Source organism: Eulemur rufifrons, chromosome 28 (genome assembly GCF_041146395.1).
Source record: "Eulemur rufifrons isolate Redbay chromosome 28, OSU_ERuf_1, whole genome shotgun sequence".
NCBI lineage: Eukaryota > Metazoa > Chordata > Mammalia > Primates > Lemuridae > Eulemur > Eulemur rufifrons.
The window spans coordinates 23,181,190-23,195,989 of NC_091010.1; the positions used below are offsets into that span (position 1 = coordinate 23,181,190).

Below are 14,800 nucleotides of genomic sequence, written 5' to 3' on the forward strand. Positions count from 1 at the left end.
CTGGTCTCGAACTCCTGAGCTCAAGCAATCCTCCCACCTCGGCCTCCCAGAGTGCTAGGATTACAGGCGGGAGCCACTGCACCCGGCACCCTCATGGAAGATCAGTTAACTGTATATGCCCTGTATATGCATGGGTTTATTTCTGGGCTCTGTATTCTGTTCCACTGCTGTATATTTCTGTATTTATGTCAGTAGCATGTTCTTTTATTTACTGTAGCTTTGTAATACATTTTGAAATCAGGAAGTATGATGCCTCCAGCTTTGTTTTCCTTTCTCAAAATTGTTTTAGCTATTTGGGATGTTTTGTGATTCCATACAGATTTTAGAATTGTTTTTTCTATTTCTGTCAAAAATGCCATTGGGATTTTTTAAATTTTTTATTGATACATAATAATTGTACATATTCATGGAGTACATGTTATATTTTGATACAAGCATATAATATATAATGATCAAATCAGGGTGCCATTGGGATTTTGAAAGGGATTGTATTGCATCTGCAGCTCTCTTTCCGTAGTATGGACATTTTTAACAATATTTAGTCTTCCAATACATGGACATGGGATGAAATCACTTCAACACAATAATGGCCATATATGAAAAGCCCACAGCTAACATGATACTCAATGGTGAAAAGCTTTCTGCTAAAATCAAGAACAAGGCAAGGATGCCCACCCCTGTCACTTCTATTTAATATAGTACTGGAAGTCCCATCCAGAGGAATTAGGCGAGAAAAAGAAATAAAAGGCATTCAAATCAGAAGGGAAGAAGTAATATCATCTCTGTTTGCAGATGACATGATCTTATATATAGGAAACTCTAAAGACTACACACACACACACACACACACACACACACAAAACTGTTAGAACTAATAAACAAATTCAGTTAAGCTGCAGGATACACAATCAACACACAAAAACTCAGTTGTTTTTCTATATATCTAGCAATGAGTTATCCAAAATCCAAAAAGAAAATTAAGAAAACAATCCCATTGACAACAGCATCAAAAAGAATAAAATACTTAGGAACACACTTAACTAAGGAGGTGAAAGACCTGTATGCTGAAAACTATAGAACACTGATGCAAGAAATTGAAGAGGACACAGATATATGGAAGGACATGCTGGTGTTTGTACTGTATACTTTCCAAAGTGTTTTCACAGATGGTATCTCATCGGAGCCTGAGGTCAACGCTGTGAAGGAGAGAGGGCAGGTGGAATGTTGTCCCACAGAAGAGGCAACCAAGGCCCCAAGAGGACTGGATGAGAAGTGGGTCACTCAGCTAGTTAGTGATGGAGGATTAGATCCTGGGTGTCCTGCACAGCCTTTGAGCTCTTTCTAGAGCCTTCCTAGGATGTCAGACCTGCCACTTAACAAGCACCAAAGGCATAAACACCGGTAAGTCCATGGGAGCTTATATAACCCCTTAAAGGCACCAGACGCCACTGCAGGCGACAATGTCAATGGAAGATAATGTACACATCAGGCCAGGAAGTATCTACTATGGACATCATGTAAACAGGACTATAAATGTAATCACATACATGCACCTTACTGCTTAACACTCTTCAGTGGCCTCAGGCTCAAAACCACACCCTTCAGTACAGCAGTCAAGGCCCACCCCAACCAGCCCCTCTCCAGGCTTTTGTGTCACTGCCCACCTCCTACTCCATGCTCTGTGACGCTCAGCTGCTTGCAGTTTCCCATGTGGGTCATACAACTGGGACACAGGCCCTCCCTCTCTACTTCAAGTGTGCTTCTCTCTAAGCTAACATCAACTCATTCTTTGTACCTGAGTTTAGGCATCACTTCTTCCAGTAAGCCTTCCCCAAATATACATGTACACATGCATGGGACCGTTGATCAGCTGTCCTTCTATTGCTCCCTATAACTGTGTATCATTTATTCATCCATCTGCCCCCTAGGCTGTGAGCTCCTTCAGGTTAGAGCATGACCTATTGCCCCTCTATATGAACTGACCATCCCAGAGCTGGGCACACAGAATATGCTCAATGCACACCTGACAAATGAGCGTGTGAGCAAGCGAGGCCCAGCATGCTGTGGCTGATTCAACAACCGTGTTGCCCTGGATGCTTCCCCAAAGGGGAATGGTATTAGAGAATTGAGATGTCTGGGCAGGACTAAGGGGAAGGTACAACCTCCCTGTTTATGGAAAATATCTTAAGAAACCTCAGTGTGAGCTTTTGTCTGTTCTTTCCTGGGCCTCTTGACACAGGTGGCTGGCAGGCTGACCCAGCCAAGGCCAGTGCCAAGCCAGGAGTTGGGAAGCCTCAGCCAGTCAACAGAGCCAAAGCAAGCAGGAAGCTGTTCACAGAGGCCTAGAGAAGTGAGATGACAGGCCAGACAGAGGGCTCCCAGCAGCGTAGCAGCAGGGCTGGTTCCAAACCAGGCATCCAGATCCCAGTGCAGGCTCCCTGTACAGCACCAGGTACTCTCGGGGATTCGAGCTGAGGAACAGGCAACCATGGCTGTGGGCCTGACCAGCACTAAGGAATCTGGCATATGACAGGAAGGACATGGCAAAAGGACAAAGGGCTTAAATATAAATATATGCCAGGCTAGCAATGATTAGCACAGGCCCCACTGGAGACAGGCTGTCTAGCGAACAAGAATCCAGAGACTGGTTCTCTTTGTCCCGCATGCTTCAAATTGCCATGTGTTTTATTGTTTTCCTGACATTGACTCTGGACCAGGCACACACTGAATGCTCTCAGGTACCTTATCTTCGATACAACCTGCAAAGGAGCTATTTATGTCCTCATTGTACCCACGAAGACAAAGGGGCAAAAGGGGTTTCCTAGCTCAAGGTCACACAGCTAGTAAGTGGCAGGGCAGGAATGTGAACTCGAGTTTTCTTCACTAACCAGAGTGGTTCTAGGTGATTTGGAAACTTTAAATTACAGTTTTCAATGGCGACTCAAGTCTGTTTTGCTGCCTGTAATTGGAAGCAATTTTGCACTGGTGTTCTTCAGTAGTAATGCCCAGATTCACAAGGATATTAAAAAGGCTCAGTTCATGTTACAATGAAAGAAGGAAGATTACTAATCTGTTAAAAAAAAAAACAAAAAAAGGCAAGGAGTGGTGATTTGCACCTATAATCCCGGCACTTTGGGAGGCCAAGGTGGGAGGATCACTTGAGGCCAGGAGTTCGAGACCAGCCTGGTTAACATAGTGAGATCCAGTCTCTACAAAAAATAAAAAAAAATTAGCCGGGCATGGTGGTGTGCCCCTGTAGTCCCAGCTACTGCAGAGGCTGAGGCAGGAGGATCACTTGAGCCTGGGAACTGGAGGCTGCAGTGAGCTGTGATCACACCACTTCACTCCAGCCTGGGTGACAGAGCAAGACTCTGTCTCAAAAAAAAAAACTTTGGAACTAACCACCAAACTTTCTGGGACATCCACCCATTAGCCAGCAGCAGCGGTAGGAATGGAAGCATCTAAAACTCACAGATGACTCTGAATAATTTGATTCTCCTTAAGTGTTTTTTTTTTTTTTTTAAAAAAAAAAAAAAGGCTTTAGGGCAGTAAACGAGAAGAAAGGAAAAAAAGAAGAAAAAAACACAAGGCTTGGCTTTAAAGTCTGCCATGGTGGCAAGTACTTGTAGTCCCAGCTACTTGGGAGGTTGAGAGGAAGATCACTTGAGGCCAGGAGTTCAAGGCCAGCCTGTGCAACATAGTGAAACCCCATCTCTTAAATAAAAAATCAACACCCCACATCCATTAGAGTGGCTATGCTCAAAAAATCAGGTATTGGTGAGGATGTGGAGAAATCACAACCCTGTGTACACTGTTGGTGGTAATGAGTTTTTTTGTTTGTATTTTTTCCTTGAGACAGAGTTTTGCTCTGTTGCCCTGGGTAGCGTGCAGTAGCATCATCAGAGCTCACGGCAACGTCAAACTACTGGGCTCAAGTGATCCTCCTGCCTCAGCCTCCAGAGTAGCTGGGTCTACAGGTATGTGCCACGACACCTGGCTAATTTTTATATTTTTAGTAGAGACAGGGTCTCATTCTTGCTCAAGCTGGCCTTGAACTCCTGAGTTCAAGCAATCCTCCCGCCTCGGCCTCCCAGAGTGCTAGGATTACAGGTGTGAGCCACCGTGCTCAGCCTGGTGGGAATCTTAAATGGTGCAGCCACTACACAAAACAGTATGGCAGTTCCTCAAAAAATTAAAATTACAATTCTCATATGAGAATTGGGTAAAAACCAAAAGGTTTGAAAGCAGAGACTGAGAGATTGGTACACCCATGTTCACAGCAGCATTATTCACAACAGCCAAAAGATGAAAGCAGCCCAAGAGTCCATTTTTGTTTTTTGGAGAGACAGTCTCGCTCTGTTGTCCTAGCTAGAGTGCAGTGGTGTCATCATAGCTCACTGCAACCTCAAACTCCTGGGCTCAAGCTATCCTCCTGCCTCACCCTCGTCAGTAGCTGGGACTACAGGTATGTGCCATCATGCCCAGCTAATTTTTCTACTTTTTGTAGAGACAGGGCTTTGCTATGTTGCCCACAGTGGTCTCAAACTCCTAAGCTCAAGTGATCCTCCTGCCTTGGCCTCTCGAAGTGATGGGATTACAGGTATGAGCCACTGCATCCAGCCACAAGTGTCCATTGATGCATGAATGGATAAACAAAATATGGTCTATCCATACCACAGAATATTAGTCAGCCTTAAAAAAGAAGGAAATTGCTGACATGTGCTATAATATGGATGAACCTTGAAGACATTATGCTAAGTGAAATAAATAAGCTAGTCACAAAAAGACAAATACTATATGATTCCTTTTATACGAGGTACTTGGAATAGTTACATTCTCAAGAGGCAGAAAGTAGAATGATGGTTAACAAGGGCTGAGAGGGAGGTGGATTGGGGAGTTATTATTTAATGGGTACAGAGTTTCAATTTTGCAATATGAAAAAGTTCTGGAAATATATGGAGGCAATGGCTATACAGCAATGTGAATGTACTTAATGGCACTGAACTATACACTTAGAAATAGTCAGAATGGAGGCTGGGTGCAGTGGCTCACACTTGTAATCCTAGTACTTTGGGAACGGGAGGATTACTTAAGGCCAGGAGTTCAGGACCAGCCTGGGCAACATAGTGAGATGCCATCTCTGGAAAAAAAAATTTTTAATTAACTGGGTATAGTGGTGAGCACCTGTAGTCCCAGCTACTCAGGAGGCTGAGGCAGGAGTCGTTTATGCCCAGGAGTTTGAGGTTGCAGTGAGCTATGAGCATGCCACTGCAACCCAGGCTGGGTGACAAAGCAAGATCCTTGTCTCAAACAAAACAAAACAAAAGAAACAAACAAACAAAAAACCATGGAGCTGTGGACACTTGTTAACTATCCAGATGCTACATAAAGATGACCCAGCTTGATAACAACAATATGCCAACAAGACATCCCATTGTGAGCCCTTTGGGCTCTTTCAGACTGAACCCTTCGGTGGCCCCTGAGCAGAATAAGGTAAAAGGCAACATCTGGCAGAACAAAACTAGGAAAACATGGCTGGGAAGATCCTGTGGGGGAAGGAGGGAGGTGAGAGCAAGGCGTGGTCAGAGCAGCTGTTTCTGCCATTTCCCTGGGGCCTCTGAGCGGCCCAAAGACCTGGTGGGAATCTGCCAGCCTCATGAGGAGCGTGAGTTCCAGGCACTGGCTGATGAGAACTAGCAGAGCCTTCCTGGGAAGCTGGGAGGACTGGTGGGGAACAGAGAGGAAGGCAAGAAACCCAAGCAGCACCAGCCACATCGCAGCCTTGATTCCATTTCCTGTCTGCAAAATGGGCAGAATTATTCCAGCTTGCCACCTAACCGAAGAAAAGTGATAATTGAGCTAGACAAGACTGGAGAGATGCCAAGATCTGTCCAGAAGGAGGACAAGATAAAACAGAGTTGTTGTTAAATGATCTTGTCATGGCCATTCATTTCTCTATGGCTAGAGATTTCTCACCAACAGAATGACGTTTTAAAAGGGGAGAATACGTGAATTTTTTTTTTTTCTTAAGGTTGTGAGGAGGGGCATTTGGTTGCCTTTGGTTATTGTCATTGTTGTGACAGAGTTTCACTCTGTTGCCCCGGGTAGAGTGCAATAGCGCAATTGTAGCTCAATGCAACCTCCAACTCGGCTCTAAAGTGATCCTTCGGCCGCAGGCTCCCGGGTAGCTGGGACTATGGGCATGCATTGCAATGCCCAGCTGGGTTCTTTTATTCTTTCACTCTTTTTTTGGTAGAGACAGGGTCTTACTGCTGCTCAGGCTGGTCCCGAACTCCTGAGCTCAAGCAATCCCCTGCCTCGGCCTCCCAGAGTACTCGGATTACAGGTGTGAGCCACCTCGCCCAGCTGAGAAGATATGAATTAAAAACATTCATGGAGTCCACTTGCTCAAGGATTCTTGGGCGTGACTCTGGGCCATGGTCCTCAAATTTGGCTCAGAATAAACCTCTTTAAATTAAAACAAAACAAAACAAAAAATTCATTCGTGGGATTTTTGTTCCAATAGTGGTAGACTAGATCCTTATTAGACCAACACCTTACAAATAACCATTATAAACTTTGAGCAAAATATAAAAAAACCATTACCCAAAAACCCAGACATTAGCACTGTACAATTCATCCACGTAACCAAAAACCACTTGTACCCCTAAATCTACTGAAATATAAATTTAAAAAATTTGGCCAAGCGTGGTAGCCCATACCTATAATCCTAGCACTCTAGGAGGCCAAGGAGAGAGGATTGCTTGACCTCAGGAGTTAGAGACCAGCCTGAGCAAGAGCGAGACCCTGTTTCTACCAAAAATATAAAAATTAGCCAGGTGCTGTGGTGGGTGCCTGTAGTCCCAGCTACTCGGGAGGCTAAGGCAGGAGGATGGCTTGAGCCCAGGAGTTTGAGGTTGCTGTGAGCTAGGCTGACGCCACAACACTCTACTCAGGGCAACGGAGTGAGAGACTTTGCCTCAAAAAAAAAAAAAGTATGGTAATTAAGACAGTATGGTATCACCTCTGTGTGATGTGATGAGGGAAAAAAAAAGACAGTGGTACTGGTGAAGGATAGATTCATACATCAATGGAACAGAGAGTCCAGAAATAGACGCTTACATAGACAGTCAGCTGATTTTCATCAAAGTTACAAGGCAAGTCTTTTCAACAAGTTGTTTTTGAATAGCTGGACACTCATGTGCAAAAAAATGAACCTCAACCTATACCTTATGTCATTTACAATAATTAACTCAAAATTGATCCTAAACCTAAGTATAAAACTATAAAATTTCTCAAAGAAAACACAGGAGAAAATCTTTGGGTTAGGCAAAATTTCTTTCTACAGGATGCAAAAAGTATAGGCCACAAAGGAAAAAAAATAGATGTTAGACTTAATAAAAATTTAAAACTTGTCTCCAAAAATACCACGGAAAAAACTGAATAGGTTAGCCACAGGCTGGGCGGTATTTGCAGAGCATACATCTAATAAAGGATTGGTATTCAGAATATATAAAGAACTACAATTCAGTAACAAAAAGACAAATAATCCAATTTTTAAAAATAGCAAAAGAGTTGACAGACACTTCACAAAGGAAGTTCATCAGCCCATGAAAAATTGTTCAACATCATTAGTCATCAGGGAAGTGCAAGTTAAAATTACAAGATACCACTACATACCACCAGAAGAGGTAAAATTAAAAAGACTGATATCAAATGTTGGCAAAGATGTAGAAAAACCAGAACTGTCTCACTTTGTTGGTAAGAGAATAAAATGGTACAACCATTCTGGAAAAAGTTTCCATACCATTAAGTATAATCTACTGTATGAGTCAGCAATTCCTCCTAGGTATGGACCCAAGAGAAATAAAAGCATTACAAAATTGCACATGAATATTCATAGATACGTTATTCCAGTTTATAGTCATGAACTAAAAACATCCAGGTGTTCACTTAACGGAAAATGGATAAACTGTGATACATTAATAATGGAACAGTACTCAGCAATAAAAAGGAACAAACTACAGGGATGAGTTTCAGGAACATTAAGCTGAGAGAAAGAATCCTCACACAAATGAGTACATAACATAATATGTGGTGTTATGATATATATATTGGTTTTCATCCACAGTTCCTATGGAGCTTTGTTAACACCCATAGTCCTTGTTACAATGTTGGGGCACTTTAGGCCTCAGAAGCAGGCCTGAGGAGACAGAATCTCTCTGACCTTCTCCTGTCCTCCTTTCACCTCCCCAAGGCAGGACTCTAATGTGATTGTGGGTCAAAAGATCCTCATTCCAGACGGGGTCCTGCCCCACACACTGGAGGAAGGAGTGCTGCACAGAGAGGCCAGGAAGAATCTGAACAGACAGGCCTCACTGGGTTTTAGATCATGCGCTTTTTGCCCAATCACATTTCTACACGGTTGTCCATCATGCCTATGTCATGAAACTTCCATAAAAACCCAAGAGGACTGGGTTTGGAGAGCTTCCAGATAGCTGAACACCAGGAGGTTCCTGGAGGGTGGAGCCCAGGGAGGGCATGGAAGCTCCACAACCCTTCCCCCATACCTTGAGCTACCCATTCTTTCATCGGTATCCTTTGTACTATCTGTTATAATAAATCTGCAAACATGTTTCCCTGAGTTTTGTGAGCCGCTCCAGCAAATTAGTTGAACCCAAAGAGAGAGGGGGTCATGGGAACCCCAATTTGATTCCAGTTGGTCAGAAGCTCTGGACGCAGGGACTTGTGACTGGTGTCTGGGGGGTGGGGGGGGGCCGTCCTGGAGACAGAGACCTCACCCTGTGGGATCTGACACCATCTCTGGGTAGACAGTATCATAACTGAATTAGAGGACATCCAGCTGGTGTCTGCTGCTTGGTGTGGGGAGAAGAACCCCAAATTTGGTCACAGAAGCCCTCTGCTGTGTTGATTGTTGTGGAGTTTAGAGGAAAGCACGGTTTGGGGAGTGTTTTTCTCAAAGTACCATATGATTCCATTTATGTGAAGTTCTTGAACATGCAAAACTAATTTATGGTTCTAAAAAAATCAGAATAGCGGTTATCTCTGAGGATGGGGGCAGAGCTGACAGGGAAAGGGCAAGAAGGAACTTTCTAGGGTAGCGGTAATGTTCTAAATCCAGTTAGAAATTTGGGTTACACACATATGCATTTGAAAAATTCATCAAATTAGTACACTTAATATTTGTGCATTTCACTAAACATAAATTTCACCTAAAACTCCACTAGCTACTAAGCCCTACAAGATGCCCTGCTGCCATCCAAGGTGGAACTTCAGAAACAAGGCAGAGTAGGAACTGGACCACTCTCTTTCTTTACTATCTCTATACGCTCCCCCATGACATTCCCCAAGTCACAGAACAAGTAAGAACAGCAGTTCAGAGATTTGCCCAACTCTTGCAGCACCAGGCACCAGGTACCCTGGAACTGAACCTCCTCTTCCAAACCAGGTCCCAGGACAGATTCTGAAATCAGTCGACATCTAGCATTGGTGACTGGTCTCTACACTCCTACAGCACTTGCAATTTTGCCTTGGTATCTCTCTGTGATTGGAAGCCTGTGTTCAGAGAGGCTTCCAGGAGCAGGAACAAGGGCAGAAGGAGAGGAAGGAAGATCCCTTTGGCCAGCCTGACCTACACAATCTTCGGTACCCCCCAAAGCACACATCAGGGAACTCTTGTCCAACTACAGGCAAACCTGCAGGGCCCACACATGTCATTGTGGGATGGAGAAGACAGTAGGAACCAGCCAGCTTTGGGAACACAGCCTCCCACTCAGCTATCCTCTCTTGAACTGAATGTGGAGGTAACAGGTTGACTCCACTTTCCTTGAGCATAAGCAAATCTGAATGAAAGATGCATTAAGACACAGAGGCACCTAGAATAAGTATGTGGCACATGAATAAATTCATGAAGCAAGTATTAAAAAAAGAAGCAGTGTGACAAATAGGTTTTCACGTGTCCACGTGAGATGTGCCTCCCTCAAACCTTCTGCACATTATCCTCTGACTTGAAAGAAAGAGAAAAACAGGCACAGGCATTTGGGGCATTTTTATTCAGTAAGAAAAGATGCAAGGCCCTGCTTGGGGTGAGAGGGTGGAGACACCTCAGCTATAAATTTCAGGAGAAGGAAACAAACTTGTTTAGCCAAGTGGCCTCCCTCCCTCTTCAGAAGCTTCCTGCCATTAACCTTTTGCATCCCAGTAGGTGTGGTCTCAGAGTAGCGACAGATTCTTCCAAACAAACGCAGGAGTCCCCCCTCACTAAACACCCCTACTGAGCCCACCCCAAGTGGCTCAGCTGGGTAAGCAGCTGTCTCCCCGGAGCTTCCAGAACTCACCCTTTCATTTGTTAATGTCATTGACCAAGGAAAAACAAAAAGCAAAACACTTGAGGACTGGAGCTCCAAAGAGTTAGCTCCTTGTTAATCAAGCTAAAGCTCCAATGTCCTTCTTTTTAAGGAAATACTCTACCTGGGAACTATTTTTCTCACTCGAGGAAAAATGAGGTGGGAAAAGTGAAGAGGGAAAGAAAAGGCACAAAACTCAGAGAAAACATAAACCCCTGCAGGCTTTAAAGCTGAGGTCTGCACCTGGGGCTCAAGTTACTCCTGTCTGCTCATGTCTTAGGAGGCCCCATGAGCCCCAGGCCCAGAAGCCCAGAAAGACCCATGGGAGAACAGCTGAGTTCATAAAGCTGGTGGCCATCCCTCCTCGCCTCCCTGCATTTCTGTCTGAGCTGGCCAGCACACTCCCTGTGCCCAAATTTTTTATGCAGGAGTAAATGAGCCTTTAAAAAAAAAATCTACAGCAAAGAGACCATATTGATCCTTTGTTCTTTTCTAGCATCTTGCTCTTTCCTGCGAAGTAACAGGGAGAATGGAGCACGAGCCTGCAATAGTCCACAGCAGCTCTTCCCTCCCCTTCTTGGAAGCCCATTTTGGTTTCTAGGAGCCAATACTGCCAGGGTAGGGAGAGCAAGCAGACAGAAACTTCCAATTCCATAGAAATACCATTTGATCCAGCAATCCCACTACTAGGCATCTATCCAAAGGGAAAAAGACATTCTACAATAAAGACATCTGCACTCGAATGTTTATGGCAGCACAATTTACGATTGCAAGGATGTGGTGGCAACCCAAGTGCCCAGCAATACATGAGTGGCTTAATGAAATGTGGCATATGTATACCATGGAGTACTACTCAACTATAAAAGCAATGGTGATCTAGCACCTCTTATATTATCCTGGATTGAGATTGAGCCCATCCTTCAAAGTAAGGTATCACAAGGAGGGAAAAAGATGTACCACATGTACTTGCCATCAAACTGGTACTAACTGACCAACACTAAGGTGTTCACAATGGTAATAATACTCATTGGGTGCCAGTCAGGGGTGGGGTAGGGGGGTAAACCCACAACTAATGGAAGTGGAACGCACTGTATGGGTGAGAGACACTCTTGTAACCCTGGCTTGGGCGGTGCAAATGCATTACATGTAACCAAAATGTTTGTACCCCCATAATATCCTGAATAAAAAACAAACAAACAAACAAACAAACAAACTTCCAATTCCTTTGGGGGAAGCAGCTTCTCCTGCCTTCACCAACCTCCGGGACTCCAAGGTGGCCCAAGAGCTGCTATGATGCCTATTCTCTTCTGATCTGACCCAGGGACCCCAACTTAGACCTCTAGTTAGCAATTGGCAACCCTATTTAAAACAAAAGCCGCCCTTCTGCTCCCCACCTGCACGTATCACTTGGCATCAATTAAGATCTTTCCCCATTTTTCACCTCAAAATTCAGAATGGGTGGTTTTGTCCAAATTCCAGCTAAATGTTCAAATTCTTGTCAGGACTCAGTTATTAAAAACCTCAAAATCATTCCTGCCAAGAGACCCAAGTCAAGAGTGATGCCACAGGAGAAAGACTACTGGGTTGTACACCCCATAGAATGTCCATTGCATCCTGAGTCATGTTTGAGGTACCATTACCCTGTGGGTGGAGAAAGGGGGCACCAGGTGACATGTGCTGCATCTTTCAGATACCAGCATTCACCACTGCTCACTGGACCCCCCGGGTAGGGGAGCAGTGGCTGCCTGACTTAGCACAGTCCTCTCTCATTTCACCCCCAGGTCTCGACCCCCACTGCATCCCACTCCCCGGCTGCAATATACTCTATGCTCACCCTTTGGAAGGGAGTGGGGGAACCAGAGAATGTAACCACTAATTCAAACCAGAAAAACTGAGGACACAGAACTGAAAAGAGTTTTTCATCCAGCCTGTCTGAAAGACCCCTTCCCCCATGAAGATTTTGGCTTGGCTACTTGCTTGGCTCACTGCTCGCAGAGCCAGAAACCTAGTTTCTTCACTCACTCCCGCAAGTAAAAGGAGATGAAACACGTGTATGAGGTTTTGTAACAAGCTCTCTTTTGCTCTTAAGGAAAGAAAAAGCGGGGTGGAGGTGGGGAGGGGACAGAAAGCATGGAGGTGAGAAGTCAAGGTTCAACCAGCGGCACTGGTCTGGGCTGCCTGGGATGTGGAGACACCATCTCTGAACAGATGAGACAAAGTATCAGGTGTCTCTTGCTGCCCTGTTCCCTTATCGCTAAGGACTAAAACAAATGTTTTTTATATGCTGTTCCTTCTCCTCAGATGGAAGAGGAGGAGAATTTATGGACTAAGACAGAGGAGTTCCTTGGTAGGAGTCAAAGTGAGGGTTGGAACAACTGGTGACTTGTCAACAACACACCATCGAATGACCCTCGCAACCCCACATAAATGCAGACACACAGAACTGGGCTGTTACAGGCAGCTGACATGCCTGCCTCAGTTTAGTGGCCAGAGTCAGAGACCACTGGTGCAGTGGCTTAGTTTCTCAAATGAGAAACTATTTTATGCAGGCAAAAAGCTGTCTGTTTTCTAACAAACCGGTTAGTCTGAAAAGACTGGGGAGGTGGAATTCTCTCTATTCAGTTAATGGGATGGGACATGTCCAGAGCACCACTTATTTCTTTTTCCCAAGCAGTGAAGGACCCCTTCTGCTAGGCCCTGATCCGAGACCAGCACACCACCCGGTACCGCAGGACATGAAAACCTCAGACTGTCATCTGCTCCAAGTCTGTAATTTAAAAAAAGGAAAGAAAGGAAGGAAAAAGAGAAAAGAAAAAGCTGCGGCCAGATTTGGCAAATTCTGGCCATGCCCCTGCAGTACCCTTCCTAAGCGCCCCATGGAGCGCAGCCTCTCTCTCCAGAGCATCATTTTTCTAAGTAGAAAGTTTCTCCTGCCAGGAACCTGAGCACTCCACGGGCTTTAAGAGTTGAGGAACAGAGGCTTCCTGGAGCTGGCCCTGGCAGCTGCCCCACACACCCTGGGGACTGTAGCTTGTGGCGTCCTAGCGGGAGGGAATGTCGCCGGGGCATCTTGGCAAGCCAGCCCTCCTCCAGAGACCCCGCCTAGCCCTCAGCCCCAGCTCCCACTCCCGCAGAGTGGCGCCTCAACTCTGTGGCCGGGAGCCGGGACCGCACTCGTCCCTGCAGCCCGGAGTTCGGACCCCGCAGCTCGCGCGGGCGCCCCTCCCGTTTGGGCCCCTCACTCACCCACCGCCCTGATGCGGAAGCCGCGCGGCGGGCGCAGCGCCCGGCGCCGCCAGGCGTCCCGCAGCACCTGCAGACAGGCGGGGGGCGCTTGCACCAGCAGCACCCCGCGCCGCAGCCAGCCCTGGAAGGCCAGCCGCGAGGCGGCGCGCGCCAGCCGCGCGTTCCAGAAGCAGCGCGCGTTGGCACGGCGGAAGGCGCGGAACACCGCGCGCCCGCCCGGCTCCTCCGCGCCCCCCGCTGCCTTCTGCGCCTCCAGCCGGCACAGCACCAGCGCCAGCGAGCCCGGAGCCAGCTGCACGGGCCGGGCCATGCTGCCGCGGGCGGCCAGGAGCCCAGAGCCTAGCGCACGGGCGAGCGCGGCAACCGCAGGCCGCGCGGGAGCGATCGGCCGACTGCGCGCGGCGCCGGCTGCCGGGGAAACGGGGCTCCAGGGGGCGGGGCCGGGGGAGGGGCGGCCGCTGCTCCGGCAGGCGGAGCGCCCTGTGGGGCTTCCAAGTGCTGAGCTCCCCGGCTCGTTCTCCACACCATGGCCCCAGGCGACTCCCTGCACTTCCCAGTCGCCCTGCAGCCCAGAGCTCCCCTTCTCCTGATGGGCGCGCTTGGGGCTTTTCCAAGTCCTAGGGGTGGTCCCGGAACCCCCTGGAGAGCCTCTAACCGCTGCGCGAACTGCAGGGCCAGGAGTCCCTAGAGCCGGGACGACCAGGGTAGCCGTCGTCGCCCTGGCCTTGGGGTCGTTCCCAGTGAGAGTCCACAAGGGGTGGACTGGGGTGTCGCGGACCTCGCTCAAACTGGAGGCAGGAAACCCAGGTTTGAGTCTTGATTATGCTCCCAACCCGTTTTTTTGAGACAAAGTCTCGCCATGTTGCCCAGGCTAGGGTGCTGTGGCTGTTCACAGTCGCGATCACTCCAGCGATCCTCCTGTCTCAGCCTCCAAGTTGCTGGGAGTACAGGCGCGTGCCAGCGCACTGGCCTGCTTTACACAACTTATTTCCCTTCTCAGGACCTCAGAACTGGCCCAACAACTCATTTTACAGAAGAGTAAACTGAGGACCCTTTCATCCATGACTTTCTGAAATTCTAGGCTCTGGCCCCTGGGGTATTTCATACACTTGAGTGGTGAGGAAAGGAAAGTGTTCTAAAGGTGTCACCCTGCTTGGTGAGGCGCAGTAGTGAAATCCGTGGGATTC

The 14,800-nt window shown here is 47.0% G+C and overlaps 1 protein-coding gene across 3 annotated transcripts in view; it reads right to left on the bottom strand.

The window, feature by feature from the left end:
• Positions 1-14,009, bottom strand: part of STOX1 (storkhead box 1) — a 59,265-nt gene extending 45,256 nt beyond the window's left edge. For all 3 annotated transcript variants that reach the window (XM_069460657.1, XM_069460656.1, XM_069460655.1), the window contains exon 1: positions 13,614-14,009. In XM_069460657.1, coding sequence (XP_069316758.1) covers positions 13,614-13,923 — 310 coding nt within the window. In that variant the 5' untranslated portion in view covers positions 13,924-14,009. The remainder of the gene's footprint in view (positions 1-13,613) is intronic.
• Between the last annotated feature and the right edge of the window lie 791 nt (positions 14,010-14,800).